At 39.9% G+C, this 21,967-nt stretch overlaps 1 protein-coding gene across 4 annotated transcripts in view; it reads right to left on the minus strand.

The window, feature by feature from the left end:
- Positions 1-23: 23 nt before the first annotated feature.
- LOC107687795 (zinc finger protein 883) overlaps positions 24-21,967 on the minus strand; it is a 25,312-nt gene continuing 3,368 nt past the window's right edge. Inside the window, exons 2-6 of one of the 4 annotated variants that reach the window (XR_001634170.1) lie at positions 18,452-18,539; positions 18,003-18,042; positions 4,267-4,396; positions 877-941; positions 24-703 (exon numbers count right to left, since the gene is read on the minus strand). Coding sequence is in view for 1 of the 4 variants with exons in the window: in XM_016485255.1 (XP_016340741.1) it covers positions 19,724-21,123 (1,400 nt within the window). In the remaining 3 variants the exon portion in view is untranslated. Of the gene's footprint in view, positions 704-876; positions 942-3,007; positions 3,666-4,266; positions 4,397-18,002; positions 18,043-18,451; positions 18,540-19,179; positions 21,124-21,967 lie in introns of those variants that run through there. The other 3 variants (XR_001634169.1, XR_001634168.1, XM_016485255.1) reach the window with 3 other exon arrangements.

Consider the following 21,967-nt stretch of genomic DNA (forward strand, 5'->3'; position numbering starts at 1 on the left):
ATCTTGAAGATGACTATATGTCTTTATTTGCACAGGGGTGGGAGTGTTAGATGTCTTCTTTGTCACCCCAGCAGGGTAATATAGTGTGGACTGAGGCATCCATCAATCGAGGAACTGTGATATCCACAATCGAAAGCTTGTGCCATGGGGCACTAGAGTTCCAGGGGTGCCAGTTGTCTCCAAGGCAATCTTGACAGACTCTTGACAGGTGAAATGATGACATCATGACCATCTCCTTTGGCGAAATGTGAAGGCTACATTCGAGGCCAAACTTCAGATGAGGTACCGAAACTCAAAACCGCTCTGGTCTGGTAGAGTGACCATTTGACCAGAACACTGGCAACATCTTGAAGATGACTATAGTTACTTTTGAGACAATTCATACAAAGAGGCTGTGCATTTTTCCCCCTTTCTCTCCCTCTCTCTCTCTCTCTCTCACTCACTCACAATGTTCATTGCCCAGAAAAATAATTTCTTGGTCATTTCAACCCTTTTGTGAGCGGCAATCAATTTCTCTTCTTTTCACGATGGTTTGAGAGTGAGAGTGAGTTCACAGAAGTTTGACCTTCTCTAAAAGATCTATGAATTCATCCATCCTGCAGTCTGTCTATTTATGTTGTGATCGCTCTGCTTTTTCGTGTTCGTTGATGTGAGAGCATCCATAGGCTCATCTGGTCATCAATCCGTCATCTTGTGTGGCATTCTGCAATTATCCAGTAACAATATAAGAAAAGAAAAAAAAGATCAGGTGATGGCGGAAAGGAAAAAAAGGCAGTTATTTGGCCAAATGCATAGCCTAAGGAAATATGGATTTATACACTATATATAAAAGTCACATATAGACTCCTCACAAGGGTTAAAGGAAAAAGATCCTACCTGGATTCCAGATTTACTTTAGTGTCTGGATTATTGCCCTTGATTTTTTCAGTCCAATCAGAGTGCTGTGAATATATGTAAAATATATTTATATAAAATGCATATATTTATACATTATATATACAGTATAAATACACATATGTAATCATTCAGTATTAAAAATGTTATTTATATTCTGTTTGTTACATAAATACTACACACTACTACTCCGCAAACGGCTTAATTGTACTCATCAAAAATAGTTTTAAGACAAAGCGTCAATTTATGAAATAGCTAATCCAGTGAGATTTTTGCATGCACAAGGAGTCCAACTACAGACAGTATGGTCGACACACAGATCTGATCTCACCATCATTCAGCCTGTCTGGAGTTACACAAAGAGACACTAAACCGTGACTAAACATCTTCAAGATGCTTGAGGAAATACACCTCAAACCTGCTCTATAAACTGTGCAAAAATTGACCTGGGAAAAAAGATGTTTTAAAGGCAGAGGATACCAAAAATGGATAAAATATATGAATAATATTGTTTTTGAAAACATCCTCACTTCCATACTGCATTTTGTAAAACTTTTCACAGTACTGTAGCTTTGCAGGTATTTCTCTAAGTGCATTACATACACAGTATATATATATTGGAGTGAAAAAGCAAGAAAGAGAATGACTGGCAACACACTTGGCACTCTAACAATAATGTAGAAAAAAAATAACTATTTTGTTTGTAACTCTATTTAATTGCATTTTGACATCTAAAGAGGCCCATCAGAATGCAGTCACCTCATTTCTGATTTAAATGTTACGACAAAACTAGAAGGGGTGGCAACTTTCATGTTACATGGACTACAAAGTAATAAAGATCAGATCTTCCAAGTTTTCACTCTGTCTCACAATTTCTTTCTTTCTTCTGACTATAACAACAGACCCTTATCAATCCCTATTCTTTTCCTTCATTTTCACTACCATCTTTCACGTCTTTCACCGTCCCTTCATTCTCATTGCTTGTTCCTGTCCGGCTGCTTTCCCCTTCACTTATTCCCCGTCCCTTCCTGCAACACACACACACACGCACTGTCCCTTCCAATCTCCCTCTTCCTCTCGCTCTCGCTCTCCCTCACTCACAGGACGATATTATATATTCCAGTCTGTTCTTTGCATGATTTGGGGAGTAGATGAAGCCATATCCCGCTCTCCTCCTCGACCTCTCCCTCCCTCCCGCTTCTCGCCTTGTTGTTTAATGTTTCAATTTGGAGGAAGCAAACATTCAATCAGACAGATTAACTGTTTAATGCATGTCATCAGTCAAACTGTCTACAAGAGGGGGACCCTTTGCCTCTCCCCCCATCCACACACACACACACATATACACCCCAACACCCGCACGCTGATGCTCTGCCCTTCTCACTCCCAGGATTTCTGTGGCCCATGCAGACACTGTCTACTCTAATAATAAATACACACATTCAGCGAGACATGCATGGCTCTTTCTCAGCTATTCTCAGATATATATAAATTCAGATTCATACATAAAAGAACTAGAGTGAAAAAAGCATGGGAGTCTGGTTTATACATGTGACAATGTGGAAACATAATTAGAAATGTATAAAATCACTCACAATCAGGTTTACGGAGACACTGACTGCAATTTATGCATATTAATTGCGCATATTTTTTTGTCAGATGTATAGACCAAAACAACAACAGTCGTTTGCGAATACAAACATATTTTTAACAGTCTGTCTCTCCTGCTCTCACTTACAGACTCGCAGAGACGCATGCACACAGAGAGCCGGGCCAGTGGATAGGGAAATCAAAGTGACAGGGAGGGAGAAAGAGGAGGGAGGGAGAGATTAAAGGAAATGAAAAGAGTAAAAAGGAAAGAGGAAGAGAAGGAATGAGAGGTAGAGCGTGGAGAAGGTGGAGTGGACTGTAAAACAGGCGCAGATAGAGCTGTGCGCCATAGAAGTGACAAGTATAGGCATGCATTGCAAAGGTCACTATAAATATGCCAGTGAAATTACACATTATTATAAAACCTTGGTGAATAATCTTAAACCCAGATCTGTGACTTTTCTTCACTTTTTTGTATAACTCACATTTTAAAAAAAGATGACACTAAATATAATAAAATGACCTCATAAATCCCTCTCTCTCTTCATTCTCATCCAGCATGTGTCTCTTTCCCCCACTCTCACCGTGTCTGCTTGATGACCACAGCTCTCAGGGTGTCTAAACCAGGTAAGTATTGACAGCCAGCTCAAGTGACTCGCAGTCCAACAGTCAATATGCAGACAGAGATGGGGTCCAAAGGTCAATGACAAAAGGAGAACAAGAACAGGCAGAGAGACACAGCGAGAAAAGACATTCAGCGTTTGGTTACTGTTATTTCATACTAAACAATTGCCTCAAATGCGAATGCTAGACTGAGGTGAGATTATGATGCTTAAGAGGAAAATGGCTGTTGAGGGTCAGAGGCCAGCGGCCTTTCTTGATCATCACATGCTTTTACAACATGTTTTGGGGATTCTAGAAAATGCACCAAATTAGGGTTTTAGATACAAATTAGATAAAAATACAATATATAAATGCACTGAATTAATGTTATAATATACATATAAAGTAATATCCCTATGAAGCAATTTATGCCAAATCACTTCTAAATATATTATATGCAACATTTCATGCATATGTGTGTATATAATATATAGATTTATTATTATACAAAGTGATTTAACATGAATTACTTTATGTATGAAGTAACTATATACGCAATAGAATAAATTAATTTTCAAGTGTGTGTGTGTATATATATATATAAAATAGTATGCATAATATATAGTCACTTCATATATAAACGTAATTATGCTAAAATCACTTCTAAAAATATAATATGCAATATAATATAAGTTAAGTTTCAAGAATACTAAAATACTACAAAATAAAATACTAATAGATGCCAACACTAAAATAAAATAGATACTAATACATACTAAGTATAATACTCTTTCAGACATACAGTACAACAACTAATAGAGACAAGTTACCTAGATAGTGTACTTAGAGGAGACACACACACACACACTCTGTATTGACACTGAGGGAGTGTCAGTGTGTATTGAATGAAAGGAGTAAATGAACACCCCACCCCACCGTCTTTCTCTCTCTGTCCATCTCTCCCACTCCCTCTCTATCGGCTATCAGTCTCTTTTCCTCTAATCATTTCCTTCCTTCTGGCCTACTTTTCTTTCTAATGCAATTACCTTTCATTCATCTCTTCCTTCTCCCTCACTCTCTCTCTCTCTCTCATTCTCAGTCACTTCATCCCCCTCCTTATAATCTGGCTCTCTGTTTTGTATTACTTCACCCTATGGGGTATTGGTTTCCTTTACTTACTCTGCAGTGATTCTCTCTGATTCACTTCTCGTTTTGTGACGGGTACCGCAGAAGTTCCACTGTGTGTGAACATCTTTGTCTCCCTCCAGATCCCTTTTCACACTTTACTCCACTTCATCTCCACCTACACCTTGAAGACACAAATAACCGAGATGCTCAATAATCAATTATACTGACGTATTGAGTTATTCTATTGCATACAAGTCTTTTCAGGAGTATGCTTAAGAGAACATGAACAGTGAAACAGACAGACAGACAGATAGATAGCCATAGCACTGGTATTAGTTGCTCATAAAAGTTTTAAACAACAACTTGAGGTGTGTATCTGTATGACAAATGATAGATCTATCTATCTACATTATTTCTTCCTGTCAAACTTACACTGAATGATTAAAATGCATTCACTTCTCTTTAGACATATACTTAAAACCTTGTTTGACTTTATAATGTATAGTCATTTAGCATTAATGCATGCAGTGATGTAGCATACATGACTTTCACTGGCTATTAAAGGTGTGTAAAACGTCCAGGATAAATAGCGCAAAGGAATGCTAGGAAATACGGTGGACTTTGTTTCAGAGAGTGACGATAAGAAAAAGTGTCGTGTTAAGATACGGAATTGCAAAAGGAAGGATCACAGGCACTTTGCCAGGAAAGAAAAAGGGAACAGGAAAATAACATGTCTTTTCTTACCTTCTGTTCGCTCTCAAGGAAAGTGGGAGCGAGAATGAAAATAAATAAAGTGGTGCACATTCACAGTAACGACCTTACTGGCTGACAAACACCTTTCCCCCTCAAAATTTGTTAATTCAGCTTCCTGCCCCGTGCGCATAGCTCTGCCAGAAACAGATGGCTGCCGGAATTGTCCTCAAGCTAAGTTCTAAAAGTGTTTGCCAAGAACGTCGCTGATGAGCGGCGAGGGCGTCTACTAGCACGCTATGAATTTTATGATGGAAACAAAACGCGAAAAACAAAGACGCGTGCGTATCAAACGTGCCTAAAATGGTTAGTTAGATGCTCAGTATAGGCGAGAGGAGTGCGCTGTCCATGGTGCTTAAATCGCCGCGCGTTTATCAGATTTACGTGCATATTCGAATTATTGACGAATTTGGACAGATTTTTAAATAAATGTGTCTAATGTCAAAGGTCAGTATTTGATGTGGGAAATGATACACGGGGGGCAGTGTATGGCCCGGACACATCTCTCGAGTGAACAGAAATATTTGAGGCCTCATTTAGCACTCAGCTTAAGGAGCATCCATTTCAATTAGCCTGTTGTAATCTCCAGCACTTCGCGGTTCTGTGCTCTGCTTGTTCTACCATGATGCCAACACTCGATATTTGATCTGTACTCGGCAACCCTGACTATCCCACCCTTTGGTTTAAACAAAAAAAACAAACAAACACGAGTGGGCTCATGCGAGTGACCCTGTATGACCTTGACCACCTACACTGCGGCCTTGGGTTTGGACGACCATGCCCCGGACACAGCGCCTTCCCTCCAGGGGTCTCTGGATCGTTTCATCAAACGCTGTCCAACAGCGCGCGCTAACTAACGTACCTCCCACTCCCAAAAGAAAAGCGCGAAAACATCAATAGGATGCAGCGGTCATTTACTGCCAATCAGCATTCATTGAGCAAGAACTTCATATTCAACACAGATATTAGGGAAGCATTCACATGAAATGGAGATGAAGGAAGACCCATGTCGATGTGCGGACGGACAGATAAATGGATGAGTGGATTTGTCTGCATGGGTGAATAGATAATTGGATAATATAAAGTTTGCATTCTAAAAGAAAGCGAGTGCTGAGAAGCGGCCACGCTTGCTGTCACTCAGTCATTAATAACTGCTGGCAAATTAAGCTGCTCTTAATTGAGATACTGGCCGTGCATAATTATTTTTGCATACATTGAATAAAATTATGGTATATGAGTAACGATGATGTATAATTAGTATATAGGAGCTGAAACGCCTTGTCCTGATTCAGCAAATAGCCTACACAGGTAAGTCGAGGCGATTCAGAGGGTATTATCCTACTTGAACCTCTAAAAGTTTTGTGTGTAGGCTAACAACATTTAGCTGGGGTTTCAAAAATTTCAGTGATTACAAAAGTTAAAAATTAAAAGTTACCTAGCGGTAAATAGATCGCGAACAGGCATACGGTAGGTTACTTAAACACTTTTTGGGTCATCACCACAATGTTTTGAGTCATTAAAAATTAACAATGACATTTTTTTAAATCAGATTTACTAACCACAAGATGACGTTAAGAAGATTAACCAACTTTCAGGGCGCCAACATTCGAGTTGCTCGAGATGAATCTCAACAGATTGTACTCCATTTTTAAAAGCTGGTTCCCCTGAAATCATTGTATAATTCTCACATTGTGGATACACAAAAACAACACAACACTGGGAGACCGCCACTGCTTCACCCCCTCCCCTCCCGTACACCTCTCTTCACTCTCTCCACTGGAGAAACGGCAAGGAACCGCGACGCGAAGGCCCGCACATAGCTGATCAATATTCGATTTAGTTGCTAATTTAGGGCCTTTCTATAGCTGTCATCCGGTGATGTATGAGTCCTAACCCGAGGTCGCCGTGGAAAAGGAGGAAAAAAGAAAAAAATATCAAACACCAGTCAACTTTTCACTTAACAATAGACCGACTTGAATATTATTTATGGCCGAAAGCGCCACTTTATGGGTGAATTGCTCCTATCGCTGGCTGAATGATGAAGCGGTCCTGTAAGTACACGACATACAAGCACACACACACAAGGGGTGAAAACGTGTAAGCACAGCTACCGTGCGCTGGATTGAATGAGAGGGGACGAGGAAATATTAATTTCCAAAGACTTAACCGAGAGGCCTTTGCATAGCTGTAAGTGAGTGATTTTTCCATTGCAGCATCTCGAGAGTCATGTTCAATTCAGCAGGCGCAGGTCAGGGTGTGTGTAGGTGATTGTAAGCACTCAGTGAGAAACTTTCCGTTAATAGGTTACAAAAATGGATGGCAGTGTAAGAAAATTAGATCTGACAAAAACACACAAGGCATAACATACAGCGATATTCATACTAACTCTCTCGCACTCGTTCTCTCTCTCGCACGCACAAATATCTGCTTTATTTCGCCTCTTTTAATGTCTTCCCGATCGATCACCGGTCTCAGGATGTTATCAATAATTTGGAAGCTTGATTAACTTCAACGTTTCCATAATTCTTCGCGTTCATACTCTCCAGCATTTTTAATTAACACTTGCTTAATTAGCTCGAGATGGTATTGGACTATGATGGGTATTTCTATGGGGGAGGGCGGAAATTAACATAAAACCTCTCCTGATAAATTGATATATTATCAGGAAAGAAATGTTGTAGGAATTTCTAAGCGGAACGAATCATAAACAGACATCAATCAAAAGCAAGTAGCTCAAGACAACGTATAATTCTTTAAGAACATTATTTATTTATTTATGCAAACGGAGTAAATTTCACATAGAGAAAAAGATTAGAACCAAGGCAGAAAATAGTCTGTTGACTCACCAGAGTGGAGCAATAAATTCTAACCAAATAAATCACACATAAAACAACACAAACTACTGCATAACACGAAGAAATGACATAAAAATGTATTATTTAGCATTTTGTGTTATGTATGTTTTTGCAAGATTATTTTCTAATAAACTTATGGTCGCATAGGTTGTTTTATTGACAAGTAAAATTTCATAAAACCTATCAGACCATTAAGCTCCAAATAATGTGGCCTAAGTATACTAGCAGTCAATATGAGGGAAAACTCTTATGACTACATGGTCACACTGTCATTGAACCTGAATTGTGATTAAGGCGATAGTCTCATGCTTCTTAATTACAATGTACATCGCAATTACAAATCTCCACAAGTGCTCTAATGACTATAGAAGTCCATTCTGAGTGATTAGGATGCCTAGGCAAATCAATGCCAGCTCTAAGTTTTGAAGTTGTGTGCCTGGGTGGAATCTTTGGCTTGTTTTATCAATTAACTCTTATGTAAAGATTGGCAAAGGCTAATCCTTATGGGATTAAGGGCCTATAAATGGCCGATGATGTATGTTATACTGGAAAATAATTAACTGCAGACTATGAAGCCATCAAGGTCTTAATGTCACAAGCTACTACGTAATACTGATTCTTTTGCATTGTCCTATATGAACACTTTCAAAACATGACTGTAATTAAAAAAAATCAGCCTCAGAATCCATCATTTAAGGTAACATTATATATGCAAACGCAGTTGGATGATTAGAAGCACTTACTCCGTGTGTATTAATGTGATATCATGTCTCCATATGACAAACAGAACCCATTTCCTGCTTTGCATATGACAGGCCTAGGGGCCCAGCTGAGGCCTCCTGGCTCATTTGTATAATGACTTGAATGGGGTTAATCTTTTAGTTATTTTAAGCAGCACAAAAATATTCACATTCCCACTGGTCATATAATGGAATCAAAGCAGCATGTCCAACATGTTCCCTGAGTTGAATAAGGCTTATTAATAAATATGTTAATCCATTCCATTTAGTCTAATTTTGCTTTGTTGGGTTGATATGTATGCTTGGATTCCCTTAAAACGTATATGCATGCTATTTTTCAGATCCTGCGTTGGAGGTCTACAATAATTATACTGGTTACATAATATTATGCAAAATATGCAATAGTATATTGACTGCAAAGGATTAAAGGGATTGTTCCCCCCAAAATGAAAATTCTGTCATTATCTACTCACCTTTATGTTGTTCCAAACCTGTATATCTTTCTTCTGTGGAACACTTTTACAGTGAAGCACACCTAAAGTTCCTTTAAAACAATCACAGCTTTGTGAATCAGTTTAAAAAAGTATGATCTCCACAATATGACTCAAAACCAATTAAACATTTCTATGCTCAAAGGTGGGATACTAGAGATTTATAGTTTATAGAATACAGTGATGATTACCAGGGTTGACTGACCTCTGAGTCCCATCTGCTTCACTGACGGATGACTGACAGCCATTCAAAGAGGAAAAAAAAACACAAGTGCTAGAGTTATGTGAAACAGAAGCAAGACAATGGAAAGCACAGAAAACTAAACTTGCAGAGCACACAAGTTGTTAGTGTGATACTACTGTCAGACAAAAAGGGAATCTCCACTGAAGGGAAATATGTAAACACTCATAACAGCTTCTAAATCAGACGAGAATGTGGACGAGAAACCAAATGGCTAACAGGTCCCTCCAGACAAATCTGAACGCCCTCAGTGCTGCTCCCTCCCTGATTTCCTCCTAACCTCTCCTTCCCCTCATCTCCCAGTTCTCCACAAACATCGTCCCCCTAAACTAGCTGGGCTCTGGGGACTTCTGAGGGAAGACGGGAGCCACGAAAAGCAGGTGAGAGAGTGAGTGCTTGCATGAGGGAGAGGAGAGGGGATAAGGAGATTGAAGCGTTTCTAATTTGAATAAACCCTTCGGCAGACTAAAACTGGCAGCCGGCTTCCCCTCTGTGCACAGGAAAAGAAAGCAAAGTAAAGAAAAAGGAAAGGAGGCAGGGCAGGAGGAAAGCAGAGATAGATGGGGGGATATAGAGATGTCTCCACATGCATTTGGCTCTGGAGTATGAGAGTTTGGGCTGAAAGGGGGTAGAATGAGAAAGAGATGTTGGAAAACAACAGAGCTAGATGAGGTAAAGAGATTGAACCAAAACAAAAGAAATAAAACATTGAGATGGGACTTACAGGACTAAAACGGTGGGGGAGACAAAAACTGAAACCAACCATGTGATTTTTAAAAATGACCTTTGACTCTTGGTCAAAAGTTTCTCCACTACTTCAGCTCTCCTCTATCTGCCTCTCTCTTTCTCTCACACAATTGCTCTCTTGAAAATAAAGGTTCCTGTTAGATATAAAAAGTGTTTTACAGCGCAATGCCAAGAGAACCTATTTAAGTTCCTCAAAAAACTTTTCTATTCAGTTCTTTAGCCAGCTATATGTGCCGATGCTTTATATAATCCAGAAGGCTGATCTGAAGAATCAAGAACCTTATCATGAAAAACTAACTCAAGAACCCTTTACAGAAAAATGATTCATTGCTGCCCCTGACTATAAAAGAACATTCATAGTATATAAAATAATCATATTCAAAGCAATAATTCATAATCACGTTATGGTAGGAATTTTGAGAGACTTGTGTCTTGGTTTAAGTTTGTGTTTACTTTTTATGATAGTCTGTCAAAAGGTTACATAGCGAGAAATGTATAGATTGTAAAAATGTCCATTTCAGCTTTTAGACTGAATTCCGGATTTTGACCCACGCCATTGTAAAAATATGAGAAATAGCCTACACCGCACACTCGCGCAGATGATGACACGATACGATTACCGAGGCCAGAAACGCGTTTCTGTTTAAGTATACTAGTAGGTCTAACAAAAAAGGAGGAGATAAGAAAGGAGAAGGTCTCTCTAACACCTTACACGCAGTGTAAGAGAGAGCGACAGCGAGAGAGGGAGAGAGAGCGAGAGAAACACACAAGAACTGGCTCCGGCTTCAGCGGCGCTGAAGTGAAGCGGCGACGCTGGGAGAACCATAAATCTTCATATAGAGGCTGTTTTGATTAATGCAGCCGAGTCGAGCTAGGGGGCTGGACCTATCCCATTACGCCCTAATGGAAGATGGAGCGCCGCTGTCTCCACCACTAGGCCCCTGTCATTTGTTCCACTTTGCAGTCCATTTGGCCGAGAGACTACAAGCCACTCCATCAAAAATATTTTCAGAGTTAATTTCCGCCCGCTTAATTCGCCTTGATTCGGATTGCGTATCGAATGGCAGGATCGATTTTCGCCTGGCGTCTAAATTAAATAAAAGAGGGGGGGGTATACTTTTAAGACCGCGTTTTCTTTCTTTCCTCTTTTCCATTCTTTCTCTCCCCCTTTTCCAGCTATCCCTCACTTTAAATCCATCTCATTCTTTTTCCCTTGTTGCATCTCATTTCCCTCTCTCCTTTGGCTGTTATAGATATTATAGGCTAGGGGGTGGGGCATGACGGTGTATTACACATAATCCGAGATCGAGGGAAAGACAAATGGAATGGGATGATAGATATATGGATCTTTCCAGAAACTGTAAACGGGCATATCAAACAGGACAAAACGGAAAAAAAAACTTTTAAATGTAAACACTTTCACAATACTCCCTGTGCCTGGTTGACTTTTTAAAATAAAGTTTAAAAAGTAAAAACGAAAGTTTGGGTTATGCAAATTTACATTTGAATTAAAATAATAACAAAGACACAAACAATGAGATTTGGGTTTCTTAACGTTCCATCTGATTACGCAATCTATTCGCGCGTGTACAGTTGCCATGGTTACCGCCTAAATCAACCGCGATTACAGTTAGCCTACGGTTTTTCAGCGAAGAAAAATTATATTTGATTAAAACCTTGTTTAAACATGTTGTATTTTAAAAGAATATTTACTTTAAAAGTACATATTCTTTCCATTAAATGTAACTAAATTATTGTGGTTAGAAATTTACATAAAGCATGTTAGTCATTTCAGTGAACCATAATTATTCATTATTCTATAAAACAGATAAAAGAGAAAAAAAACATGTATTGTACACGTATTTTGAAGACGTGGAAAAATAATAAAGAAAAAGTAGCCAAAAGAAATGGAGAGAAGGGTAAAGAACGCCGTGACAAATTGGTCGAGTGTGTCGCGAAAACCCTTTTAGATTTAAAGCCGCATGTAGCCCATCGTCATATCTTTCCAGAGTAATTTATTTTCCCATTTCTCTCTCTTCCTCAGCCCCTCTCTGTGAATTTATCTGTTGGCCCCTGCGCGTGCTCCAGTCACGTGCAATTGAAGAGGGAGGGGAAAGTCAATAAAAGTCTGCAGCGACAACTGTTTCCCCGCTTTGGGCTCTAGCACTTCTCCTACTCTTTCTTTTCCTCTTTTGTTTCTATTTGTTTATCTCCAGAATCCTTTCTGTTTCGCAGCCAACTTTGGTGTGAAATTACATTGAATAAAAACAATAATATTAACAATGTTAGAAACCCTATTCTCCTATTATAGTAAAAATTTAAGGGACATTTTGGCAAGTTTTTTTTAAAAGCCAAAGTGCATTCAACGTAATTATGCTGAAATAATTGATCAGTTGATCCTGTAACTAGAAACACCAAATCCTCTCACAGCAGGATCATTTAAACACACAAAGTAGTCAAAATGTTTTCTGGTACATCCTCCCTGACAAACTTTGACCGTATCTAAGAGTTTGTCAGTGAAACATGAGGTGTTTCAAACCCCATGAAACTACAACAAGGTTTGACTTTGCAGCCACCCCATGGAGACAAAGACGATGGTTAAGACAAACCCAGATGTGACTATATCGACTCGTTTCAGGCCACCAATATACTCTAAGTCCACACATCAGTTATTGTCTGATTCTTGAGAAAAATGCCCCAACCTAGAATAATGAATAAATACACAACATACACAGTCAACAGGCCTCTGGTAAGATACACACTGTGTCAATATTAATCTCACTGACAGAAGATCGAAATATAGCAACTGTCACACATCATCTTTCCTCTCTCCTGTCTCTCCATGGAGTGGGGGTTCAGACCGAGAAAGAGTGTGAGAGAAATAGAGAGAGAGAAAACGTGAAAATGAGAGAACAACTGAAATGTGGTAAACGTACGTATAGAAATAGGAGGGAAATTAACACAGCAAAAAGGAAAATTTAACAGGGTAGATGGTATAAGAGCTAAGTGAGGTGTTGGAGAGGGAAAAGAAGGACTGACAAGAGGAAAAGTGGAAGATGCACACAAGAAAAGAGATATAGAGGGCCCACCGGGGATCGTTTTACGAGCATCCAATTGCTTTCATTGGGGCACTATTCTCACTCTGTCAAGTTCCTTATCATGGCCTTGATTTAATTTATAGACCTGCTTGAAGCCTTTCAGCTCATACTGTAACATAACAATGTGCAGCAAGCAGTGGCATAAGTTAACAGAAACTCTGCCGTAGACCTATGAACAGCCTACAGTATCGTTCCTATTCCCTATCCATCTAAGTCAGAAGTTTTCAAACTTTTTCAGGTCTAGGACTCTTCAGTGGACAGAGAACAGGGACCATAACAACCAAGCGGCAACCTTTTGGTCTCTCTCATGAAACCAACACGGAAGTGACTAAAACTGCAATTCATCGACTGGCCGCTAGAGTTGGCTCCAAAAGGGAGTCAGTCCCATATACTCCCCATGTTAAAATGTCCAACTTTACAGCAGAAAAAAATATGTTTACAGCCTGGTACAAAAAGTGGTTTTGGTCTATATAGCTAATTTTGCCCTTCATGACAACTGTGAGGGGGGTGATTTTTTTATAACTCATCCATTTAAATTATATTAAGCCTTAAAGTTCTGCATAATTAAGGGCGTGGACACTTGAGTGACAGGTGGATTGCCGCTGCTGTCACCACCGTCGAGCTAGGTGGGCGTGGTTTCAGCAACCAGCTCCCGCCTCTTTGCCCATTTTCGATTATCTGGGAGTGACACGCTGCCAAGATGGCGACAGCCGGCTCCGCCTACTTTAGGCTTTAGGAAACCTACAGGTGACGTTTTATACGTATTATACAGTCTATGATAACAACATGCAAACAGTACCATATTAATGTAGTTTACATAATTTTATAATGTTGACTTTGCAAGGCCATTAAAATAATAGTAATGTGCTTCTTGAACATTTTATTTTGTAAAACTTTAGTTTCTTAACTTTGATCTAAATTAGTAGCAGTCTGAAAGTAAAAATATAATTTCTTAAGAATGAAGGGGGAAAACAGTTGAATGCAAAGTTGAAAAAATCTGCCCTTCAGTCTTTGGGAATGCAGAGGTCAGATACTGACCATAACGAAGACTGGAGGGCAATGTACAAGGTTCTTATTGGCAGACAATTGGCTTTGAGTTAGCAGCTATTAGCGCCAATTATGTGATATTAGTCCACTCAGGCAGTTCATTAAAGGAGCCCTTAATTACAAGTATTCTGACCCTTTTAAAAGATCTTATTGCCAAGGATATTAACTATATCATGCAGGCTGTGATTACCATGTGCTATGCACAGAAATGAGTTTATAATATCACTGAATAATTTTAAATACTGAAGGCTTTGATCCAATAAATTTAAATACAGATAAGTTTGCTGCTTCATAAAATAAATATTGATTTTTTAATGCAGAAATCTATAAAGCAGCTGGTGATGGACCACACTAAAATATTAATTACCATGAATACATTTGCTTGTGCAGCGTTTAAGCAAGTGTACTGAAACACATTCAATTGTGTAGATAGATACAGTCAAACTAAAAATTATTCATACACCAGATATAATTTTTTATATCTTTTTACTAGTGGGTGCAGGACATTATAGTTCATTTATGTAAGTGAGGATAGCAAAATCAACTGTGACATATTATACCCAAAAAATTCTTCATACAGTGGACTGAAAAGTAACATTTATACAAAATTTGAGACCAAAAATTATTCAGACACTTTGACCTGACCATTTTTTGCTTAAGTGTTTTTCTTTAATTGCTAGACTGTAGATAGATATACAGACAGACAGATAGATAGACGGAGGACAGACAAGACAGACGATAGATAGATAGATAGATAGATAGATAGATAGATAGATAGATAATGTGTCTAGTAATGAGTGGGAAATTATATTAGATTGAAGCAAAATTTGGGCCCATTATATATAAAAAAAAACTTCTGAAAAAATAGAGCATGCAGCTTCAGTATGTATATGACACAGATAGATAGATAGATAGATAGATAGATAATGTGTCTAGTAATGAGTGGGAAATTATATTAGATTGAAGCAAAATTTGGGCCCATTATATATAAAAAAAAACTTCTGAAAAAATAGAGCATGCAGCTTCAGTATGTATATGACACTTAATACAGCAAGGCACGTAGAAATGATCATCAGCTATTTTGAACTTTTACCTTTAGTGCTATAATTGCGATAGCAAGCGGTAGTGTCTGACTGAGCACATACGATAATGACTCTGAAGTCAGCAACTTAAGCTCAGTCACCTTTGGTCTCTGTGGTCAGTACCTGTGTTCAGCACTGAGGATTAAAGCCTTATCAACTGGAGCAGAGTTGTCAGGATCCACACTCACAGCCAGATTACAGGTTGTGATCCGCTAATAAGTTCATTCACTGCAGATCAAAATGAGATTTATTCATTACACCGACCCTAGGCACAGCTACTGTCATTCCTTTCGGTCTCACTTTACCTTATTCTCTTATGATCTGCTCACACCTACAGAATTATCACAAACGTTTTTTTTTTATTTTAAGCACTTCATCTGGTCACTGTCAGAATCTGCTCTCTTCTTCACTCACAGTATTTCAGCAGGCCTGCGTCTTTTCCCACACCTCCTCTCTTCTAACTACATTCTTTTGATCCCACTATTTGACTCCTCTAAACATCACGTCTGCTTGTCGTCTTTCTCCTCCCGCGCTCGCTTGAGTTGTTGTGTTATTCTTGTCTTCCCCTCCTTACTCTCGTGTCTCTCATCCCCGCGCTCGCTTCCTGCTTGCTGAGGCCACATCGTCCCAGCCGGTTATCCCTTTTCCCTCTCTCTCTCCTTCCCTCCCGCGCTCTTTCCCTTGTGATAAATGAGGCTGTCTGTTGGGTGCAGTTCATATTTACTGAGTAGGGGAGCGCACACTGTCAGTCTCCCTCACCCTCCACATCTCTATCCCTGTGCTAAACAGACACCCAGAGCAAAAGGTTAGGACATAAGGGTGGACTGGGGAGGAGAAGAAAGGTGCAGTTGTGGATTGTAGATTTGGGGCTATATGAGAAGCACCAGTGCTGGGAGCTGGGAGATGGCAATTGTGTGTGCCGTGACGCTAATCGAAAATGAGAAGCTCCTCATTTTGAGTTCGACAGCACCGACCCTACTCGTTTTCTGTGCTAACCATCCTCCCCTAAGCAAAACGCACAGCATCTTTTCATTGTCTTTTGTGCGCCTGAGCTTTCAGGCAGTTAATACGTGCCAAGAAAGTACCATGACCAAAAAAACACCTAAAATACACAGTTTCATCTACGCCTACATAAACCATCCCTCACGCACGGCTTGTGTTATTCGCAGGGAGTGGAAAGTGGTGATTTGACCTCTGTTGTAACCCTTTCATGAATGAGAGAAGTGGATTTGGGCTTGGCTGAGCCCAAAGGGACACAGACGCAGCCGCCCTAAAGCCCCATGAAGACCCCGAAAGCCAGCGGCTCTTCCCACACAGACCTCTGAGGCCAACAAGCGCCAAAACCACTGCAGCGAGACGACACTCTGACACCGGCACACCAAAGCCAACAATGTGTTCCTTCAGCAAATTGACAAGAGTATTGAGAGAAAATATGGAGAAAATTGGATTGCTGGAATTACATATAAAAAATTGGAGATGGGGGAAAAATGTACAAGAGGGCTCTTATTTAATTCAACATTGAAGTAATTCAATTTTAGAGTATTCTAGAGATGGTCAGTCAGAGTTTCAGCACTGACCGTTGATGGATCATTTTACAAAAAAACACGTCAAATCACAGGTCAAAGATCAAACTATGATCTCAGAAAACAAGTCAACACATTTGTTAGCATAGTAGCTATGTAGTAAACTAAAGGCTGGAATACACTACATGACTTCTACATAGATTTTTGCCCCAATTTGTCTGTTGGTGTCAACGCTAGTTGCCGAAAGTCAACACCAGTCTGCAGATTTTGAGCAGTCGCAGTTCATAGAAAATCGTTAGTGTATGATGGGTACCAACTCTCTCTACTTTTTTTTTTTTTTTAGCTTCAGACCATCCTGATTCCATCCAGTCAGAGCATATCATGTTTGAGGCCATTTTAGAACACATATTTTCATTTGTGACGTGTTTCCGCAACGAGGCACATATTTCAAAGTTGTTTTTGTTTGTGTTTGAAACGACTTGAAAGGCTAGTAGTGTATGATCCTCAGTCGTTTAGTGTATGATGTTGAGTTTTTCTGTAACCATTTACAAAGTCGGCAAGTGACGACTAGTGTTTTAAAATCTGTTCAGATTTTAAAAGTCGTGTAGTGTATTCCACTACCGTTCTCACGAACAGCGTTCTTGCGTTAAAGAACGCGGGGCAGCGCAACAGAAATCAAGAACGCAGAGTCCTGTGACGCATTTTAAGCCCTGGTTCCCGAAAAGGCTAAAAACGTCGCAAGAAACGAACGGTAATATCGTCGGTGTGCCTAAAGAATACACAGAAAAAAAAATATGTAAAAGCAACGCAGCGGAATGCACAAACGAGTTCTGGGTGAAAAAGTATGATATGTTTATGATAATAATTTGACACGGAGACGAGGGAGTAACGCAAACAGAAATGCATGTTACGTATTAGAAGCTGTTATACTTTTTCACTTGTTTGTGTGAAGTAACCCAGCAGGTATCTCACTGTGGGAAGAGTGAGAATCACAGGAGAGAGACAGATGGCACCAAAGCACATCCCAGTTCCCAAAAGCACACTTTGACAGATATCTGTTTCCCCCTGGTGCCCCAAAGGAGGAACTGCTACCAAATTGTAACGTTTGTGGCAATTTCTAAACATTTACATTCTTTAGAGAGTGACTGACATGGCTAGTGAAACACAGAAGTAGTGTTTGTAAAGCATATACTCAAAAACTGAAAAGGTTTACCTATGTTACTATGTCTCCAATGGTCATTTCTGTTCGTACCCTGTAAAACAAGAAAATAATGTGAGGGGAAAAAAAAAACCCTGTCATGTAATCCGTCTCAATTTTCAAAATCTATTCATTTTGTGCATCTGGCTCACCTCCCTATCACCCAATCTTTAGAAGCCATGTTTGTTCTGACAATTATTATTACTACAGCAACAGAGAGAATTAAAACACACTCCCTTCCATACATCTCCCTGACCCTCCTTCTCAGACAAGAGGCTTGCTACATGAAAAATGGACATGCTTTAAGAAGTATTGATTCCAGCTTTAAACAAAGGTAGACTCAATATTATTTAGCCCTAAATACATCTTTGTTATCTGTGTCGGTGCACCAGTCACGCTGCTGTCCTCGTAATCGCAGACATAAAAATAATAGGGCTATTCCCCCAACATTGACTGAAGCAGACCTGTTTGGGCCCTTTGACCAAGTGATTCATCTATTGGCTTTGAGCATTTGCACAGACTGCAACGATGCTTTGGTTGCCTGTGCACAAGCTGAGAAGGAAAGACAAAAAGACAATGGTTTAGACAAAATGGCCATGGTTTGCATATTGTATTTACTGTTTTAAGATAAGAATACAGTTTCAGATGCACAGTTCAAGCCAATACAATGACGAAACCACTGCGTCAAGTTTTATTTAGCGCAACTCATTTGATGTCATCATCTATTTCAAAATAAACAGTGAACTTATGAACTTATATCTTAACCCTTCATACTCATTTTTTATATTACATCAGGAATACCAGTGCTTCAAAGCATACATGTACAATTATTTCATCTTAACTAGACAATTATAATAAAATTATCTTACTCTCAGAATACTTTGGCATTGAACAGTGACATTAAATGGATCAACTACAACAATGAACTGAAAAATAACCAACCCATTACAGTATCTGCTTGGTGAAAATTCAACACGCATTTCAACAGATTTACAGTGCCCTCCATAAAGCATTAGGATAGCAAATACAAAATAGCTTTTTTGTTGCACACAAGGCATCTGAAAATATGATTAAAAATGAATCAATAGTATACTTAGATTCATATTAACACTAAATTGAATTAATGGAACTCTAAAGTCACCACTACACAGTGTACATGTGTTAAAACAGAAATCAAAATTCTGTAATTTTGCCTCACATTCATCTTTTATTCATATTTGCAGATGCCTTTTGTACAGCAAAAAGAAAGACCTCAAATTATAGATGATGCAGCCCTTGAATGCTTCCATTATACAGCTCACAGATTAATATTAAAATAATAATAATCATAGAATATTATTAAGCCACAGCAGAAGTAAAACTCACATCTTCATTTATTCTTGTGAACTAACAGTGTCTTTAAATGGTTAAATATGAACTTTAAATTATTACTTTATGCTAATGACACCTGTACCTTAAATAGACACGTTAAAGCACAGTTCATTTGCCAGATTTACTACCCATATTAACAAAAATAACTGTAAGGCATTAATTCTATTCGATCGATATCTCCAATGGAGTAGAGCATGCAAAATAGCTATAATGTTAAAACTTTAAGGGCAGTCCAGAAAGGAAGACTATGCATCTGGATTCAGTAACTTTTAAGAAGTAAACTGATAACCAATTCATCGATTAGCTTCCAATTCATTTTCCTCAATGAAACTGAGATTAGACAGAAGTAGTGCAGCTATCCATCCTTATATATGCTTTTCCATGTGTTGAGAAAGATGGTGCGAGCGAGTGAAGGTGCGGAGACACCGTGGGCAGCTGTATGGCCTCTCGCCCGTGTGTGTTAGTTTGTGTAACTTCAGGTGCTGGGGCATGAGAAAACTCTTCCCGCACTCCGTACACTTGTAGGGCCTGTGGCCCGTGTGACTGCGCCTGTGCTTGCTCAGGTCGCCAGAGTTGTTGAAGCGGCAGTCGCAGTCAGAACAGGCGAAGGGTTTTTCCCCCGTGTGCCTCCTCATGTGTTTGGTCAAATCGCCAGATTGAGCGTAGCTGGAGCCGCACTGCTCACAGCAGTACGGTTTCTCGCCGGTGTGGGTTCGCATGTGGATTTTCAGGTGCGAGATGCGGACGAAACGTTTGGTGCAGACGTTGCACTGGTACGGCCGCTCGCCCGAGTGAATGCGTAGGTGTTTCTTAAGCACGTCCTCCCGTGAAAACGTCTTAGTACATTCTCTACACTGCAGCATTCGCTCCGAGTTGTGCGCTCTTTGGTGAACCTTCACATACCTCAGAGCGGAGAACATTTTGCCACAGTCTGGGCATGAAAATGTTTTTTCCTTGGAGTGAATTTGTTGGTGGATGCGAAGCGTCGATCGGTGGCTGAATCTCATCCCGCACTGGGGGCAAGGGTACGGCCTTTCACCCGTGTGGGTTCGCAGATGACATCTGAGGTGGGCCATCCTTGCGAACGCTTTACCACATTCGGGACACTTGTATGGCCGGATTCCTGTATGTATGACTTTGTGATTCCGCAGACTCCCCATATCATGAAATCCACGGCCACAGTCTTCGCAGACGCACGGCTTCTCGCCAGTATGAATGCGTTTGTGTATCGTCAGGCCTTGAAGTGTAGAGCAGTTCTTGCCACAGTCTCGGCACAAATAGCCACGGTCCATGCAAATGGGTTCCTCGACAACCACCTTGGGTTTCTTCTCCTCCTCATGGCAGCGATGTGGTCCGAGACCCCAGACTCCAGCAAAGCTTTGACCGCATTTAGCACAGCTAATTTGTCCATCTTTACATTCGGTGGCTAAGCCATGGCATCTGCGGCAGTGGTTTTTCAGGTTGCCGATGTAATCGAAGCTGCGATCACAATGTGGGCAGGTGTAGCGTTTTCGGATAGGTTTGGGTGTAGGGAGGTGGGCTTTGCGCACATGGGTCTCCAGCTGCCTCTGAGAGAAGAACCGATAGTGGCACGATGAGCAGCTGAGCATCCTGGAGGATATTTTAGAGCAGTTGTAGACTTTGTGGTTTTTCACCCATGCTAGGTATTCACTTCGATGGCACCATTTGAGGTGTTTGTCCAAGTATGTAAAGTCAGTGAAAGTCACAGAGCAATGAGGGCACGGAAAAATCAGGGAGGAGGAAGCTGTGGAGAGGAAAAGGGACAGAAAAATATGCCAAATGCCAACTGATAAAGAAACAGTCTTGTGTGGTCAAATGTCAAGTCAAGTGAATCTTCTTAGGTTTAGGTTGTCATCTACAGTCATGGCCAAAAGTTTTGGCAGTGACATAAAATTTGTGTTTTGCAAAGTTTGTGGCTTAAGCTGTTGTGGTGTTCATTCACATTGTTTCTAGATTATTGTGTAGAGTGATCAGATGCATTTTAAATAATTGCTAAAAGCATCATTGGCCAAAACAATGAACTTTTCACAAAAAAACAAATTTCACTGTTTTTTGATCCTGACACAAAATGACCAGCCAACATTAATTGACTAATCATATCAGCAGCACATGTGAAAGTGTGAATGAGTACTAGTCAGGTAATAGTCAGGTTCTTCACAACGGCGCCAACGTTGATGGCTGCCTCCGTGGCGTGCTCCACAGTTGTTTTTATGTTTTTGTTAGTTTGTCCTGTCTTTAGTTATATCCAGGGCTGGATTGGTAATCGGGCATACCGGGCATTTTCCCGGTGGGCCGACAGAATTTTTTTAATTTTATTTTTTGCCAAGGACCATCACGCAGGGACAGCGAGCAGCCAGTGGCCCATTGGTGCACTGCGGTGAGTGATGTGGGCCAAAGCACAAGGCAGGAGGAGGAGAGGATCAGTTGAATCGGTAAAGTGCTTGATAGGGACTCGCAACGGAGGCAGACATCTAACCTATCCTGATTATGTTTTTTAAAGAAGTTTTTTCTCAGCAAACCTGCATTTATTTGATCCAAAATACAGCAAAAGCAGTAATATTTAGCAGTATTTATTTTTTTTTTACTAT

This window comes from Sinocyclocheilus anshuiensis, unplaced genomic scaffold (genome assembly GCF_001515605.1).
Source record: "Sinocyclocheilus anshuiensis isolate Anshui unplaced genomic scaffold, SAMN03320099.WGS_v1.1 scaffold409, whole genome shotgun sequence".
NCBI classification, from domain to species: Eukaryota; Metazoa; Chordata; class Actinopteri; order Cypriniformes; family Cyprinidae; genus Sinocyclocheilus; species Sinocyclocheilus anshuiensis.